The sequence below is a fragment of the Neltuma alba genome, unplaced genomic scaffold (assembly GCF_004799145.2).
Source record: "Neltuma alba isolate B1F8T4 unplaced genomic scaffold, ASM479914v2 tig00011424_pilon, whole genome shotgun sequence".
Classification (NCBI taxonomy): Eukaryota; Viridiplantae; Streptophyta; class Magnoliopsida; order Fabales; family Fabaceae; genus Neltuma; species Neltuma alba.
Genome location: NW_021636108.1, coordinates 240,929 through 260,882, shown reverse-complemented (window position 1 = coordinate 260,882; position 19,954 = coordinate 240,929). Strand labels below are relative to the sequence as shown.

At 34.2% G+C, this 19,954-nt stretch overlaps 1 protein-coding gene across 1 annotated transcript; it reads right to left on the bottom strand.

Annotated features, from left to right (window-relative positions):
• Positions 1-3,654: 3,654 nt before the first annotated feature.
• LOC114713408 (cytochrome P450 734A1-like) lies at positions 3,655-7,529 on the bottom strand. The gene is given in 6 exon segments (XM_028898045.1): positions 3,655-4,424; positions 4,427-4,511; positions 5,398-5,776; positions 5,880-6,127; positions 6,248-6,471; positions 7,212-7,529. Coding segments are annotated over 6 exon segments (1,578 nt in total). The 5' UTR covers positions 7,495-7,529; the 3' UTR covers positions 3,655-4,065.
• Between the last annotated feature and the right edge of the window lie 12,425 nt (positions 7,530-19,954).

The window sequence follows — 19,954 nt, the reverse complement described above, 5'->3', positions numbered from 1 at the left end:
TTATTTCTTGAAATTTAGATATTAAAATTTTAAAGGACTAAAATTATAGGGACTGTCACACTAAGATAAAGTTTTGAGAATTAAGCTTTAACTAGGTTAAGACTTTAAGCACTAAGCTGTTCCAAACTAAAAGTTAGGAACTGAATCATAATAAAGTGAGTTATACAGAACAAACAACTAACGTTCTCTTCAAATAAAGTTAAAAACTTTTAACATGCATTGCTTGATTTGTTTCGTTAAAATTAAAAGGCTAAAAACTTGTGGTATATGAATCTAAATCAGATCTTTGTGTTTTACACAATTATTATTATAATCACAAAGATAACATTGATTAAAAGTTGAGCACCGGAGAGGTATATATATAATCTAAGATGGTAGGAGTAGTTTAGATTTTGTGAAAAAGCTGGCCAAAGGGAACACTGCTTAGATGTTAACGCAAAAGCATGCTCAACGACAAAGCACGAAAAGAACACAAAAGCCTCTAAATCTTACGAACCCAAGAAATTTAAATAATTAATCATCAAAGCCTGCATGGATTACCATTGGATCACAGAGAGCTAGGGATGATTAATTAATTAAACAAGACAAAAAAAAAAGAGAATATTACTATTAATTATTAAGAGTATTTGAGACATCATGTGTCTTGTTTCAAGTGATTTTGGTATCCTCAAGGCATAAGCTTCGACTCCCATTTTCATCAAACCACACCACACAAAGGTATTCCAAATCTTAATCAAAACAATTAAAATCAATCACAATAATAAGCTTAATAAATTCCTCATCATTCAATTTGCAATATTATAGATACATTTCACATAATTGATGTCTAATATTTTATTTAATTTACACATTCTTCAAGAGTAACTGGGTTGTATAGAGTATAAATGACTCATAATAATAATAATAACAACTACTACAAAGCTAGTACTATAGGTGTACAAAATTTTTGGAATTGAAAAATAAGTACGTTGGGCAATTATGGAAGGGATCACATGCAGCATGGCATGCTTTGGTTTCTTTATTAAAATATATTTAAAAAAAAAGAAAAGAAAAGAAGAAGAGGATCAAATTTAAAAAAGAGGACAGGAGTATCTCACCTTCTCACATGCATCTCTGGGGACCAACAAATTATGCAACTTTCCCTCTCCATTCTTTGAGAAGAACAACATCCAAATGGAAGCATCATTGCTAGTTTATTATAAAGGGCCAATTAATGATTCAATGTATATCTCATATTATCCGCAACTTATACCTTCTTTAATGATAAATGTGATAAAAAAAATTAGTTAATTTAGTTGTTTATAATAAATGTGTATCAGTTTTCTTAAAATATCTTTTTTAATTATTTATATTGAAAACGAATATCTTTTAGTATGCACAATTACCATGATTATTTAAAAAAAGGAATGATAATTTTATTAGACAGTTAATTGAAATCTTCCATTTAAAACCAAAACAAACCCTTCAATATAAATTTTATATTAAAGATCGAGATAGGTAAATATTTTGTACTCGAGAGTGAAATTGAAGGCAAAAATTAAGGTGAATAGGTATATTTTCTTGTTTAAAACATATCCATGAAATCACAATGAAAATATTACTCACAAAAGAATTATTTTTTGGGATGCAAACACTGATACACAATGGGGAAGACAAGAAATAGGAGAAGAATTGTAATTTAGTTGGGTTGTTAAGATTTTTAAATGGGATGATTTACAAAGTACAAGGTCCGAACTTTTTGATGAATTTATTAATAGGAAGGCTTATGAGTCATGGAAAAGAGTGTTAGGAAGGGACTTGGAAACCCAACAACTATGGGGTCTCGCAAATCTTACCTGTAAGCCAATATGAGTCATAGTAGTAATATACTAACAAATTGATGAAGGGATAAATTAAATAGTATAGAATAGAAGACAGTGTCTTTCTTGGAAAGTGAAGAAGTTACCATAAGACTCATAATGAGTTTGGGTCTTAAAGTTGGAGGGACTGCGTCTTATGGACATCTCAAGACCACACTCCCAGGTTCATGAGTTCGATGCTTCTTCATCATCAAAATGCTCCTTCTTTTGGGACAACCATTCCTCAATATCTGTGCTCCTTTCTCTTTTCTCCTTTCATTCTTCCCTTCCCCCATTCCCCATGTTTCCATTTACTTCTATTTAATTATTACTAGTATATGTACTCAAGATATATATTCTCTCCGTCTCTTATTAGAAGATTTTTTTAGCTAAATATATGGTTTAAGGAATCAGTTAAAATTAGTTAAAAGCAATTAATATGTAGCAAATACAATTTTTTTCAAATATACCCTATATATAAATAGATAAATGTAAGAAGTAATAATAAGATAAATAAAAAAATATTAAATACATTAAATTAGAAGTAAAATAGGTAATAATATATTAAATGCTAAGAAAAACTTAAAAAGAATCTTATAAAAGGAGACAGACTCATTCAAAAAATTGGATTTTATACTAAAGGACGGAGTAATAGCATTACTCTTTCGGTTCATAATATAAGAAATTAGTTAATTTTTCTCACATACTAAGAAATGAAAATTTAATCATTGAATATATTCTAAGGTGATAAAGTTTTTCTATTTTATTCCGAAAAAAATATAAAGTTACATTCAATATTATACTTTCATTATCCCTCATCTCTCTCCTTTTTCTCTTATATCTAACGGGGACAAAAGTAAAAAAAATCAGATTAATTATCTTGACAACATCTTGTATTTTGGATTATAATCTTTTTTAACCAATATCTTAAATTATGTACCAGAAGCGGAAGGAGTACTAGGCAGTAGCTGTGACAAAGGGATTGTACCATCTTAATAAATATGTATTTGTGTTAAATACTTGATGACAGAGTTTGTCATGGGTAAAAATCCTACCTAAATTTAATTAGTTTTCCAGTTTCAATAATCTCGGTAATAGAGTTTGTCACTTGTAAAGATTTTACTCGTCGATTTAATCTAAGTTTAAACTCTAATAAAACTTTCAATTGAAATGGGATAGATTTAGAATATTGAGTGCATATACTGCATATATATAATTACGTTTTTATGCCTCCTTTTCAATACACATAAAAAATCCAAATCCTCGTCTATCTTCTTTTGCCCCTTACCGGCTCTTCCGTCCCTCTTCTTTTCCTCCATCAATAATTAAACAAATATTTGGTTGTAGTATATCTAATTATTCTTTTAAAAGTTTTGGACACTTTTAGTTTTTCAACGGATGTTTCATTTTTAACGTTATCTTCTTCTGAAATTACTTAAAAAATAGTCGCTAGAAAAAATCACTCAATTTGACTTAATGTCAAAGTGAAGTCTATATAATACGGTCCTATATGGACCTACAAAATAAAGATATTTTCCAAAAACATCTCTCAGCAGTACAATAAAATAATATACCCATATAAATGCTATATAATTGTTTATAGCTTATCAAATTACTCTATTTATTATATTCATAGACGCGTATGTGAATTTTCATTATGAATTTTTGTGGGGTTCAATATTCTTACATACCTTTAACCTCCTTCACATTGTTGTTAGCATATTGATATATAGAAACATTAAAAAAAAAATGGTGCAATTACTAATACATACTCTGACAAAACAGTCAAGATCAAAGAGGGAAAAAGAGGAAAGCATTATAAAATTACAAATCTCAATTAAAAAATGAAAGGAAAATTTACACAAGATATACACAAAATGGTGAAGAAGCTATATGACTAGCTAGTTGTTAGTAGCAAACCAAAATCCTCACAGCACGCACTCTGCTCCACGGGTCATTAAACAAATTGGGGAAGGTCACCACGGTAATTTAACCCCCATAATAATCCTTTTCATTCTTTTCCAGGCCCCCGACTTTAATTGACATTTACATATACTGCGTTAGGAGCCTAAATTCTTCTAAAGGGGACCATCACCGTGATGATGAACTCTGTCTCTTGAAAATTGGACTTTAGTTAATTTTTTTTTTCCCGAAAAAAATTTATATATGTGCCCCACACAAACGGAGATACATTGGAAGCGTATGCAAAGGATCATAGCCAGTCGAATCACGACCCTTCATCAGGATTGGACAAGGGTTTGAAGATTATGGGCGCACCGTATTGAGGGTAGAGAAGCATCAAAACCGTTGGAGCGTGTTGATAGTGTGGGGCCAACCTGAAGCTAAAACGCCGTAGTATGATGGCTAGAGCAAGCTTGGTTTGCAGCAGTGCGAGGTTTTGTCCGATACATGTGCGAACACCCAAGCCAAACGGGATGAATGCCATTGGATGCTTTGCTGCGCGGGCCACTCCCTCTGAGAAACGGCCAGGATTGAATTCGTTCACGTCGTTGCCCCATACTGTTTGATCATGATGGACGGCTAGGATTGGAATCAGAAGCTCGGTCCCACGCGGGATCTTATATACCCCAAATCCACGTCTGTTTTAGCTCGTCTGATTGTTGCAATTGTTGGCGGGTACAACCTTAACGATTCGTTGATAATCATGCTTAGCTGCATCAGATCAGAACCCCACTTAAGATCGAACTAAAAACATAGAACGTTAGCATCTCACAAAGATTCAACCCATTTCTTCAGAAAAGATTTTCACAGCACACAAATTATCTATACCTTCAAGATTCAGTTTCTCTTAAATATAAACGAGAATTCAAATTTTATGAATAGAAAAATGAAAAAAAATTCTAATTAGATTTGATGATGTTTGAATCGGACTCATCCACATATACATAATATTGGATCATTTTTGTAAAAATGTCAACACATTTATATATAATCATCAATAGCATTATTCACTGTCACAGATGGATATGCTTAAAAAACAAAAAGAAGTCAAACCCAAGTAAGAAAACATAAAATTAGAATCCCATATCGGCTGCAATCATATAATAAGGAATTAATTAGATAATGGGGATGGAAGTGTGTGTGTATATATATAAAATAAAAGAAATGAAAAAGAATGAAACAAAAAACTGAGGCATGATGTCTGGTTGAGTGGCTGATGAAAAGGACAAAAGTGGCACACCATGTTCCCCAGAGGAAGGGGTACCAGAAAGCACAAGGTGGGGATTTCAGCAAACACAAATAACACACAAAGGGTCCAATTATCTTAACACATATTACTAATTATTAGCAAGAAATTTTTCTTGCTAAACTGATTTTCATCACTAATTTATGACCAACACATATTGATTTAATTAACAAGTGAACTATTTAAGTGATGACACTACTTGTCATGTTTGAAAGAGATTCTAAATTTGGTATTAACATATTTGTGTGTATGTTTAAATTGATTATAATAAAAAAAAATTAGCAATCATAATCCTGTTAGTTGATCGATGGATAATTTGTAAAGCATGTTGGTTAAGTCAAATCAACTTACAGTCTTGAGCTTGAGAAGCTGATCTTTGGAGGGCGGGTCACGTGAGGAACCACATACTCGAAGCACCTCGTCACGTGCGAGGAGCTGCCACTGAGGATGCATAGCGAGGAGGATGGTGGTCCACGTCAGCAGGTTCGATGTCGTGTGTTTCCCAGCGAAGAAGAAACTCTTGCATTCCTCCACCATGTCCTCCACCGTCACCTTCCCGCTCTCCGCCTTCATCATTAGCCCCAACAAATCCTTCGCCCCTCCGGCTTCTTTTTCTTCCTCTTCCCCTTCCTTCTCTCTTGCCCGTCGCTTCTCTATCAGCTTCACTACTGATCTCTTCATCTCCTTGTCTAGCTTCCATGATCTTATATTCCTCCTCGTCGGGATGAATCTATATGTACAGAACCACAAAAATAATTTTGGAAATTGTGTTCTTTGTATATTCATTTGTAAAAGAAGCAGTTAATGGAGGTATATATATTATGGCGGTTTACCTGTAACCTGGGATGAAAACTTTTTGGAAGGCATCGGCGGCTAAGACCATTTGTTGAGCTTGGAGTCTGAAGATGGCTTTGCCATCTTCGTAGCTGCTCCCGAAGGCTGTTCTGGTGATGACATCTTCCGTTAACGTCTGAAACCACTCTGAGACTTCGATTTCCACTTCACCGCCACTCTCAAACGACATCTCCGACCACTTGTCCGACATGTCTGCTACGGTGGTCGCCATCACCGGTATCAACAACTACAAAAAGGGCGGGACAACACACCGTTGATCACACAGATTTCTCTCACACATTGATGAGGATTATTGTGATACATAGAGTCAATTATTGACAGTTTAGTTCAATCAGTAGTTAATTACTTTGAGATTTTCCATGTGGAAAGTCGGGGAGATGATTTTCCGGTGGTGAGCCCATTTCTCTCCTTTGAGGCTAAGCAGTCCATCGCCTTCAAGCTGCTTCACAAGTGGCGGTGCTTCGTTCTTCTCATAGAATTCTGATTTGGAGGTGAATATTTCTCTGATAAGGTCGGGATCAGACACTGCGAGACGAACCGTGGGTCCAAACCAAACCAGGAATGTTGCACCTGGGGAACATAATAATGAACGATCAAAAGTTTAATCAAAACCTTAAACAAGAGATTAATTGGTAAAAATAAGAGAGGTTATAAGCATGTTTAGCTATGGGAGAAGTAAATGATGGAGGATGCAGACTAGAGAGGCAGAAATAGTAAGTGGGAAGTTGGCAAAAAGAGGAAAAGAGCAGGAAACATGACAGCCATTAGTTTCAGAGAGTGGGAAGGAAAGGGGCATGGATAGTGTAGACCCTACAAAACAGCACAGAGACACACTGAGAGAGAGGAGGGTTGGGAAGAAGACAAGTCAAGTTTTTAAAACTGTTACCAAACACAAACAACTACGTTGTCAAGAATTGAATTCGATCCCACACGACAATGCCAATAACACCAAGTTGAGAGACTTGTATAATGTGTGTCTGGGTCTGAGAGAACCTAAAATGAACCCGCTGCAATAACTGCAAATGTTACCCTTTTTTTTCATTCCCCCCCCCCCCAAAAAAAACTGATCAAGTTAAGAGAGAAAGTGGAGCTGAACATGATATTGCATCAAAAGCCTGAAAAAGTTAGCAAAAGGAAAGCACCACCAAGAGGCCGGACCCCTATTAACTCCAGAAATGAGCCGATGATGAAAAGTCTCATCAAATTCTGAAAATGAAAGAACAAGCTAAAAAAGGGAACATGATGAAAATGCATATGAATGATGATGCAGAGAGAAACAAGATATGATATATATTTATATATATGTATACCGTAAAGCTTCTTCCAGTGATGGTAGAAGGAGAGGACTCTGGGGAGGATATTGTGAGAGAAAGGGAAGATAGGCTGAGAGGAAGCTTTGAGCATCATAGAGACGACTTCATGGACGTTTCCAATGAAGAAACGATAAGGAGGGCCTCTGATTCCTTGGCGGGAGAAATGAGCCTGGATTTTGAAAGGTCGCCACCACAGTGATACTCCAAGCTTCACCATTAACACAAGTCCGATCAGCCACAAGAATAGAGGCTTCATAATCCACCACACTACTTCCTCCATTCTCCTTTTCTGTGTTCCTTTCGCTTGTTTCCTGCTGTGTTTCGTGTGTTGGTTAGTGTATTAGGAGCTTGGCCTTTTAAATATAACAGAGACAGACACTCACAGAGAGAGGGAGGGGGGAAGGGACTAAGCACGACCAACGGCGTAGGGGCCGCTAAGGGTCAACCAGCGGCATCCCTTTTTTCATTTTCAATTTTTCATCTCTCAATCACCATTTTGCCCTCCTCAGATATTATTTTCATGTCCATCCATCAAATAATTTTTTGTCAAGAAAAATTGTCCAACAAATATTTATTACACACTCATAAATAATCACATGTCTGTCAACCTTTTTGATATTATTCCTGAGGTTTTTTTCCGGTAAGAATGAAATAAAGTTTTAAAGTTCAAAATAAAATAAGGAATAGAATTACTAATTACCCTATTTTATAATAGGTTATGATGCATCAGCATCATGTGGAACATTTTTTCAGTATTAATTTGTGGTAATACCTTGCCAAAGTATTTTTTATGCAAATTTACTCTTAAAGTTTTTTAGCAGTAATGAACATCCTAAGCTTAAAATATTAAGTGCTATTAAAAACTACTTTAAAATTTTAGATTCACAAAAAACCTACGAAAAAATATTTTATAATATTGAATGTTATTGGGAGAATGTTATTGAGTGCCAGATGAATCACAGATTTAATTTATGTTATTGAGTGTTGCTAAAAAAATTCCTCAGAATATTGGAGGCAACCTAGCCTTTTTAAAATCAGTATATTCAATACTTTTACTTTGTAATTAGTATATTCAATACTCTTACAATGTATATAAAAAATTTAAATAAATATATATATTATTAGCAACATATTTTTTTATCGTTTTAATGGGGAGTCTTTAATCCATTGGTATAGTTTATATTTTTGATATTAACGAGCTAATGACCAGTTATTGCTTAATATGCAGTTATATATTGGCAACTAATCTTTTCTGATCACGCTGATCCTCAGCATTTGCTTAATATGTTAAAAAATATGCATTGTTACTTTTGGCATAAAATAATAAATCCTTATTAATGACCCATTATTAGCACCTTCATTTTACAACGCGCAATGAGTAACAGATTTTGTAATCCAAATCGCATCTAGCAATGTTTTTTACGATTTTTTTAGATGTGAGATTACGAGTTTCAAATGAGGACGTGAGTCATGGGGGGAAAAAAGAAGAAGTAAAAATTGACTTTTTCAATACCTATTTGTTCATACCTATTTCTTAATTGTATGGCATCAAATTTAAAAAATAAGTTTATGGTTTATAAATAATACATTTTATTATAAATTTTAAACTATGCGAAGAATGTCTTTTTTTAAAACTATAATTAAATTTAAACTAAACTATGTTCTACATGACTATGAATATCAAGATTCAAGATTCAAGATTCACACTACACCGCCAAATGTTTCAATTTCATCTCTTAAAATTAGAAAAATGTTATACTTAGATATTTGTGAATGATTAAAATTACACAAACAAAAGTATACGATTATAAAGAGATAGTGATACACATGATATCTTTGATTTAGAATTAATTCTAATTGCTATAGGAAAATAAACAAAAATATACAGTTCAAAATAAAAAATAGAAGAAAAATATATTACCTTAAATTTCTTCTTTTAAAATGTTTGTGGAATGATAGGAGTCTCACAAACTTGGCTGAGTGCTGAGAAGAAGGACCAAGCAGGAGCCTTATTTATACCCTTCATGACTCAAGTATCATAACTCTTCATTTTCTTACATTATTCATGAATCTAATAAATTGTAGTAATTGCGTAGAGAGTAGAAACCCTTTATGTATGCTTAATCACCAGATACGTCTAGTGATTCATCCATATTCAATACTCCTTCGATCTGTATATTTAACTAATTTGATTAGATTAAAAAATTTAGATAAGTTATAATTATAAATATGATATATTTTTCTTAAAACATCATAATCATTTTTCTTAATATTCTCCCTTTCTCTCCAACTTAATTATAGTTAAGGGAGTATCCATCAGGGCAATTTAAAAAAAACTGATTAAATATGAAAAATATGTCTTATATTTATAACTAAAATCAACCCAATAATTATATCCTTTATTAAAGAGGAGTAATATTTATTCTAATACTCTTTTGGTCCTAAATATAAAACCCTTATAGACACTAGTATAAAGGTTTTATATTTAGGATCAGAAGAGTATTTAATACAGCTACATGATTTTGTTGGAGGATATACGTTTCATTATTTTCTTTTTGACCATGTATCTACGTTTCATTATTAGTAATTGTAATTATTTTTTTTGCCAATAATTAGTAATTGTAATTATAAACTTTGGTATTTTGCAATAATTATGGACCACATCCCTTGATATGGTCATAAAAACCTTACCAAGCTTGATATTCCCTTCGGTTTTATTTACTAGGCAGAAAAAAGGAAAAAAAATTTGTTCTAACCATAAAGTGTGCCATTGATTTTTTTTTAATTACAAATCATTCTACCTCTCATTAAATATTGATGTATTTTGTTGAATTTTTAAAATATATATTTAATAGGTATAAAATTGAAAACATATTAATTTTTCAGATAAGATTATTGAGTTTTAAGGATTTTTTAATTATTGTAAAAAATATGTTAAAAATATTCCTTGATCCTTGTTAGTAGACATTTTCAACATATATTTCATACAGACTAAGAAAAATTTTAAATTGCATTAACTTTTCGTTAAAATAAAACAATTTTTAACTTTACTCCCATTTAATATATACATTTTTCAAAAAAAAAAGAAGAAGCTATCTATACTATAATAGTGAAGGACAAAATAATACATTCATATTAAAAATTTAATGAAGTTATTTATAAATAGGACAAAAAAATTCTCTCTCTATCTTATAAATATGATTAGAAGAGTAACTTATAATAAGATCCAAAAAGATATCTTAACATAGAATCCATGTTAAAAAGTTAAATGTATCATACTTCTCTAGTCCTATTTATAAGGTATTTCCAACATATTTTACATAGGCAAAAATAAAACTTAAATTACATTAACTCTTATTCAAAATATACTAACTTTTCAACTTTACCCCTGTTTAATATATACATCTTTTAAAAAATAATCATTTATACTATAATAAATAAAAAATAAAATAGTACATTCATATTAAAAATTTAATGAGATGACTTAGAAATAAGACAAAAAAAACATTATCTCTTTACTTTATAAATAGGACAAGAAGGGTAAATCCAACATCAAATTCATCAATCTCAAATCAATTTTCCATCCACAAGATTTAAATTTCCTAACGAACATAAAATTTTTTTTTTTTAGAGTGCACTGTGTGCCACGTAACTGAAAATGATTATTTTACTTTCATACATCTCCAATCTAAATTAAATTCTTTATAACCATATTTTTTACAAGGCAATTAATCATGCAATTTATTAATACATGTGTTAGTTCTGCAGTCATGACACCATTCTTGAAAATAATGACATTTCTGGAAGCAAGGGCATTACATTACATACGGCAGGCACAAATGTAAGAATGTTCCCTTTTAATACACTTGATGGAGGTAAATAAAATATGCTGTCACATTGCAATGTATCAAAAATTTTAATAATAAAAATTGAACTGTAAGATTCCTTGAATATATATATATATAATTATGTTATATATATAGAGTATAGACCTTAAGTAATGATGGGTGTGAAGATTGCTACTTGAAATGATATATATATATATATATATATATATATCCCTTCAAAATTATAACGTGAATGTAGGATACCAGAGAAGCATGAGGTGTCCATTGTTTTTTTTTTTAAAAAAAACTTCATTCAGTAAATAAATACTATAATTTGATACCCCGTGATTAGTGTTTTAAATATCTATGGCATTAATTGAATCATATATGCTAGAAGTCGCATGGATCATGAAGTGTTGCTTACAGCCTGCAATATAATAAAAAGCTTCCAAACCCATTATTTCTATAATCACTTGGCTTAGTACTGGAAATTTAAATTTTGCCCTTTTCCTATATATATATATATATATATATATATTGCAATTAAGAGAAAATATGTAGGAGCTGTATTTTTTACGTAAGGTTTGTGAGATTAAGAGACGTGTCACATGACTAAACATACCTTTAAGTGTAATTAACTCTTCCACATTATATATAACCATTATAGCAGCTTTTGGGAATATACATATAGCAGCTTTAATGTTTTGAAGCTAAAGTGAGCTCTACATGTTTTCGCGCAGATTTTTTTTTTCCAGGAATAAAAAAAACTTATCAGAATGACTTTCCAAAAGGACATGTATGGATATCAAATGAATAAATTAATACTTGAGATTCCACGACAAATGATCACAGGAATATGTTTACACATGGAGATATATGTAAAAAAAAAAAAAAAAAAACACAACCTGTTGAGTCAAATCATCAATAATTGTCAATGAATAAGCCAAATAAGCAGAACTCACAGAGCAGAACGCAGTCTCTATATATATAGATATACAACTTTTGATTAGCACAGAAGCTATGGCCTAAAAATTATAAATTTCTAGCTACCTAGGCTAACAATTTAGTTGTGCATAAAGAAAACACTAAAATAGAACCACATAATAATTACCAACAACTGTAACTGAAGAAAGCAAAACAGATACAAACATCAGGTTGACCCATATCAGAGACAAGTCCATGAATGATGAGGCATTAATAGGGTAAGAAGAAGCAGATAAAATGAAAGCTCAGAGATGAGGTAACAGGCTCTATATATGCAAGTAATAATTGTATATACAGGAAAATATTTTGTTGTTTGTATGGAAGAGAAGGGAAGGGAAGGGGGAGCAGAAAGGAGGTTGAGAGGTATTGGAATGTTGGTGGAGGAGGGAAGAGCACATGGGAACAAGTTTAAAAGGGTTAGTGTTAGTGTATGGCAAGAGGCAGACGGTGGGGAAATATGCCGTGGATGACCCAACACTCAAAACCCTCCCTCTCTTAATATTGTCCTAATACTCCCAAGACACTTTGGGACCATGGGTCCCACTCTATTTATCACCCCTCTAAACTCCCCCACCCCTCCTCATGAAATATGGCATTTTTATTTAATATCAGTATTTAATACAGAAAAAGACTCAATTTCATGTCCTAGTCAGACGGGCTCTCATGTTAAATTACAAGCCTCAAACACCAGTAAAATAGCCATCCGGGATGATATGGAATATGGGTGCACACACAAGTGCTTCCTATTTAAGTGTAAGAGTGTGTGGCTTTCAGAGGATTCCTAACATGTAAGTAGGATCATATCTGTAATAATGATTAGGGACTTAATGGTTATAGTATATACATGTTTTTCAGGTTTAACTTATCTGGGAGCAATTCTTCAGAATATATCAGATAAGAAGAGGGGAGAGTCCTGGGAGGGGAAAGGGGAACTTTAAGAAAGATAGAGAATCATGTCACGAGGCTGATGTGGCCAGCAAAATTTTTCTCTGCAAAATCTAAAAGAGAAAAGGACAAACTAGAATATGCAATCAAGTGAGTGGCCTGGAGTTTTCGAAAATGACCACTATTGTCCAATTATGATAAAGCCTGCGTCTAACTCTGGCTGCAGCATCAGGTGTGGTAAATTGCTTGCAATTTTTTTCATATTTGCTAAAGATTCATTTAATTAATCCAATAAAAGCTGCCACCCTGCATGTTCACTATCCTATAACAGTATATCTGTGTGTTTGTTTGTGTGTAACATTTGGCCGAATCTGTATCGTTTGCTTTTGTTGCAGACCAGAAAAAAGTAGCAGCACATCTGCTTCCTTTCTTTTTCACTTTGAGATTTTAATATTCAAGTCCATAATTGGACATTAATACATTATTAGTTATTAATTAGATTAGATGCTAATTGTGTAGAGCATTTATTTTAAGTTTTGAGACCATTCCAAGATGATCACTTATTCATCACTACAGAGCTCTAAGTCTGCGTAGGTAAACATTCTAATAATTATGATCTTTATTTGTCATATTAAGACCTAATTGACTGAGAAGCTAACAAATTTGAACATTGATATTTTTTAGGGCGGTGTCTGAGATCAATCTTTTAAAAAAAAATATTGCAGTATCTCACTTCGAAGTGGTTGGTGTATTCAAGATCTTATTATCAAAGTACCTGCTGCAACAACGATGAACTGATAAAAAGACAAATGTAAATTATTCCTTCCCAATTTGATTAAATATCTTGAACTCCTTGGCTGTTATTAAAAACTCAGGTGACAAAGCATGCGCTTGAACATACACAGATAAGTACATATCCCTTGGACAAAACTGGCCAGTCATTTGATATTCAAAAGTGAATGAAACAGATTACTTGTAAGATCAATAAAACAAAACACCATCATACATCGAAAAGGGGAAAGAGGGCAAGAATTTTTGGATCAATATTCTGTTTTCCCACCAATGGAATATCAGGAAATTGAAGCTGCGATAATTGATCCATCAAATCGTTTTTTCAATTGAAAGCTCAAAAAGCCTAGTCAAACGTTTAAATTTCAAAGTAGGTGGCTAGCCTAGGCTATTGGTAATTAATTGAAGGTATCTAACAAAATATATGAAGACAACGAAGAACACATCCAATATGATTAATAGACCACTACGAAGCATGCTTCAATCTTAGACTAAAATAATCAAAAAGTGTGTTGAAAAGAAATTCTGGCTTTAATAGAGATATCGAATAATTGAATTCTATCATAGACCAGTCCAAACCAAAAGCCAAGGAAATAATTGACAATAATTGGCTCCAATTCTCACACATAATTTTATTTTCCTCCTAGCCATGCATGTTTTAATGGCAAACAGAAGAAGCTAATTTTAAAAACTTCAAAAGTATTTAGATGGCTGAGAGTAGAGAAGCTATGAGAGCAAACAAAGGGATATGCACATAACATTTGGTGGCAAATCTCCCTCCCGCCATATCACAAATCTCCTACTTGGGATCACTTGGTCCTTTAAACAATTACTTCCGTCAAGTCATCAACCCCACATGATAATATTCTATATTTGTTTATGGCCATGCTGGGGATATGCATATCCACTTGTCTTTCTATATTTGGCAAACCTAATATGCTTTCATAATGCTTCTAAATGAGATAACTTTTTGACCTTGGATTAAATAGAAGACTAGTGGAGTTACGATCGAATCAGATTTGCTACTCAATGCCAAATCAATATGGAAAAACAGTTTGCCTTTACAAGATCTCCCATGAACTTTTAATTATGAGAATAGTAACAATGTGTCTTGTTTAATTTAAATACACCAATGGCCAAGAAAATGCACACTTCATTATTATCAAAAGGACAAAGTAAAAGCTCAAGTTCACTATATATTAATCAAGGCATGCGATTGCGCATGCTTTAGTAATGAGAAAAAGATAAAAAGAAACCATTATCCCTCAAATAAGACATTAGATGTTACCAGTGCCAAAATCCCCAGATCTCCAATTTAATTTTTCTTTTTTGTTGCAACAAAAAGTAGAAAGTTCGTACATATTGAGCATACAGCTTTAGCCTAGCATATAATTCGCATAGTTCAGTAACTTGTGTGCAGAGAAGTACATCAAGTGCTAACCTAAGGAAAAAACAATGATGGGCTGGTATCCTCTGTAGCAGGAGAGGAAGGTGCAATAAGATACCAACATAATATGGAGCTTTCTTCCACGCAATTAAGGTTGTCATTGCCGATTCAAATGCTGCAATATCTTCTTTCCCTACACAGTCATGTCAAATCAAGAACTGCCACGTATCATGCCATTTGTTTTTTTCCCTCACTTCACATTTAAACAGATAGTGCCACACACCCCTCAGTGTCTCAAAGCCCTACGTTGCATCAACTCAGCCCTACCACAGCTGCACAACTTGTTTATGCTTCAGGCAAGGTGCCCCACCTAGTTTAACGAATTAATATATCTTGCCCTTGTAAACATCATCCTTGCCCTACACATATTCCTTTTGCCTAATGCCACTGAAACATGATTCAAACATATGTTGTAACAGTTGGTTACTTATCCAGCTTGTGTTTCTGAGTTCTGACACAGTTCCCAAATGAAACAAGATAATAAACGCCTGCGATTGAGAACAAATTCCAAATTCAAACTAACAAGATTTGTTCTCTCCTTTGCCACTAGCACCTTTTTTAATGAATTTGGTTTTGATTCCGCAAGGAAGCACATCAGATGAAAAATCCTTAATATATTAGCCCAGTGGATGCCCTAAAAATCCCCTTTGAAAATAAGTTAGAATTGGGAAATCTCCAGGACACTCCCACCTGTAAGACCTTAGAAAAGTATAGAGTATTTACTCTTCAGCGTGACCGTCTAAATTAGAAAGTGTTTTAGGGAGAAAGAAGGATAACACCAAGTGGACGACGTTAATTTTGGGAAAGGGAAATGAGAAAGGAAATCACATGGCTATAAAACGTTGTTTCATTCAGAGAGAAAGCAAAAGACAGAAGGGTCAGGTTTGTTTTTGAGTACACAAAGATAACAACCTCTGGCAGTAAGAAATGATGTATGAGAATCACAGGCAGAGGAAAAATCCGTACATTTGATGCAGCCAGCTAATGCCACCACGCGAGTATTTTCCTTGGGAAAAAAATCATCATGCAAGCATCTACAGTCTGAAGCTACAGATATTATGGTACAGAATTGAAAAAAGGGAATATTATATTTTAGACCCACCTAAATCCCTCGTAAATCGAGGGGATGTATTTTCAACTTTTCAGTTAGAAAACAGCCATCTGTGTTATGACGTGACCGAGTTTACTTTTGTAAACTGCCTTTCCCAGTTTTTCTTTTGGTTAAAAAAAATAACGGTATTATATTGTTCCTTGCTGCAGACAAATGAAGGTAAAGCTAGAAAGCAGCGTAATAATGCTCCTGGTTCTGTCCCTTTTAGAACTATCCTTGTTAGATTATGTCCCTTTCCTAACACCTTGTCTTACATATACATAAGTTTTACTTTCACCCCAGCGTGTCTCCGTTTTAACCTCATGCGCACAAACCCCTCTCTTGATTTGCTTATTAAATTTAATCGTTTTCTTCTCTGCTTTTGACCTAAAAGCCATCAGCATTGAAGGGAGTAAAATCTGAACATGTTACCATTATGAGCTTCCACTTCTATTGGATAAATAATGGGATCATAAGTTTGAACCTAAGAATTTCAGTCCCCAACCACCAAACCATACCTACTGGTTGGTATCAATTTTTATTTTTCACATACAAGCAAGAAAAGAAAAACAGAAAGTTAGGCCCCGATCATGTCGGTTAATGTTTAACACAAAGGAGTCCATATTGAAGACAGAGCTAATACGTGGTGGTCCGACAAACTAAGGGAAGACCAGCCTGTTTGTAATGTAATGTAATTTTCAAGTTTTAAGCTTGCCTTTCTATACAAAAAAAAAAAAAAACACAGAGAGAGAGAGAGAGAGAGAGAGAGAGAGAGAGAAGGAAGTCCAGCCTATAAAGTTCTGTTTGGGGACAATATAGCAGTGCAATTTAGCTGTTAAGTGTTGGACTAGAAGATGAAAAATTGTGTATTTATGAATTTATGTGTATATAGGTGTATATATTGTGTAAATGACTACTGTCATATGTATGAAAACCTAATAGATGGGATAAATATGTTGTTAGATGTCCCTTATACAAGTGTCACTCTTCTAGTCCTATAGGTGTTTGTACATTGTGTACACACCTTATATGAACAGCCCATTCTTTCGATGCTCAGGAAGCTAAATACTGAGCTATTCAACTCCGGGTGCTGTATTAGATTCAAGTGATAAGAGATTGAAATGTGCTAAAGCAACAGAATCCGAAACGATCACTACCAGGTTGACAGTGGAAGTGAGAAGCAGGACATATGAAATGATAGCATAGGTGAACCTACCAGTCCTTATTGCCAATAAATTCAGGTTGCCCTATTCCTTAAGGTCTTACTGCCAATAGATGCATATGGCACAGAAAGTGACATTTGCTAGCTATCCTCCTATTTATGCTTTCCCGATTATGTGTAAGCACATGCTTCCTTTGAAGAACATGTCCTGTTTCAAATTTACATGAAAATAAGCTACAATATGTTTTATTTCTCCTATCATCACTAACCCTACCCTACCATGAGGGGGCTTCCCAGCCCATGCATACCTGTTATAAATATGCATCCTCACATCACATGATGGGCCCTGTGATGATCAGTCACACTCTTCCATTACTACTGTATTCTCCTCTCACCCAAATCCCTCTTCTTCTTCACATCCCTTTGCTGCTTTGGGTTACTATCGTTCACTTTCTTCATTTTAAGAGAAATTAACCGTTCTCATGACAATAAAGAGGTCAAAAACAAATTCTTGAGTTCTTTAAATCATTGTGCAGATAGTATAACAAGTTCCCACTCAATATTAGACCCTGTGTTGCTATAAGCCCTCAACTACTGTGTGAGAATTCCATTTTTATAATGAACTGAAATATATATAAACCAGACAGATTAATGGCCGAGATAAGTAGAAAAAGACCACACAGAGACGCTTTAACTATAATTTGGAGCTTGTTCGCAAATTCCCCCCACTGATTGCACGGGTTCCCCCTCTTTACCCCGCAAAACTTGAAATTACATATAATACATTGAATGATCACGCAGACAAACAGTCAAACACAAGTCATAGCTACAGGTGCATAAAAAAGACTGCTCATGAAAGATCCTTTTATGCATCTCCCCCATTTTCTGATCAGTCTTCGTTACATACTTAAATTAATTGCTTCAGTGATATGTCAACATCTATATAGTCTACCAATGACTTGGAAGCCATTCATTTTAAACTGAGGATAATTAGACTAAGAACAAAATTAGCAGACACACAACATAAGCATATGGATGATTCCATAGACAGTAGGAGCCTATACATAGCAAGACAGCATGGGCCGCGGGGCAAAGTCAGTCCCCTTGAGGAACAGCAACAGGGTATGACTTTTGAAACCAAAGAGCAACGAGGAAAAAAACAAACAGTAGTAAATAAGATAAGCAGCTAAGCAGGGCCAAAAGCCCAAAGCAAAACATCAAATACACCAGGGGCATGAAAAATTTTACCAAGGTGGGACCTTTAGCTCCTGAAAAAATGGACAGTGTAGTAATGAGGGGAACCCCTACAAGTGATAGACAAGCTTGCTGGCAATGGTCAGGTCCAGCTTTCACATGCCCCCACTAATGCATGGTAACGGTACCTACTAGAGCCGAGTGGGGAAGTGGCGTGAGGGTGAGCAGAGAGATTGTGAAGAGTAAATGGGGAATCAATGGGGACAAATGGGCTGTGTGGGTTAGAAGCGACACAGAGAGCGACAAGTGCTGTGGGCAAACTGGCGATGATGATGACGATGGGGTGGTGCAAGTGAGCCATGGGCGATGGTTGGTCCAGCTGTGTTGTGTGCGTGTAGGAGCTACAGAAGTAGGGAGTGACAATCAGTCATGTGATGTTCACGAGCTGACCACCTGACCATGACAATGCCATCAATTTATGAGTTTGCAAGCCTCTGTTTCAATCAACGCGTCTCATACTTTGACATTCCAAGCACCATCAGAATCATCTCTGAATTCTCACCCCCAATACTCATAGCCGAATGCGCGTCTTCCCCTCAACTTCCAGTTTGTTTTTTCCGGAGAGTGTTCTCAGAGTAAGAATCTAGGGGGGCACAAAGTGAGAGAGAAGCGGTTCAGATTAGTTATGGACTTGAATAGTAGCAGTAATACTTGACCGTTATGCTTTAGCTTTTCGTTGACCCTTTTATATATTATGGCCACGCAGATATGTGTGTGTGTGTGAGTGTGTGCTCAAACTCAAGGCCGTAAAAAGTATACGCAAGGGGTCAAACCGTTAAAAGGCCTTAGCTAGGAACATTCAACCTATCTCCATGGTGAACATGTAATCGGCTGATGGGCCTAAAATTTCAAGTAATAAAGCCCATAAGCGAAGGCCCACTTACTCGTTTCAGTAGTGTTATGACGATTGTGACTACACAGCCCGATAACTTAATGAAATTTTAAAGGCGGGTGGCATGATAATGATACGATTTGTGATTGATATGAAATTTTTTTTTTTTGGACTACATACAGGTATTCTCTTGTTAAAGATAATCTTATTTAAAACACTGCAGGGTGCTAAATGTCTCCTAATGATGATTTGAACCTTAGTTCAGTTTTTTCACTAGATCCAACTCTTGATTATTTTTAATTGTAGGGGATTAAAATTGCGGCTCGTTTGGTCAAAAATTCTGTAGGTCTAGATTGGGCGTGAGCTCATACATTGTTTTGGGTGATTATTACTTTTACTGTATTGTTTGGGAACCACATTAAATCATTTGATGTGACATAAAATGGACAACTTTTAGTTTGTTAATACAT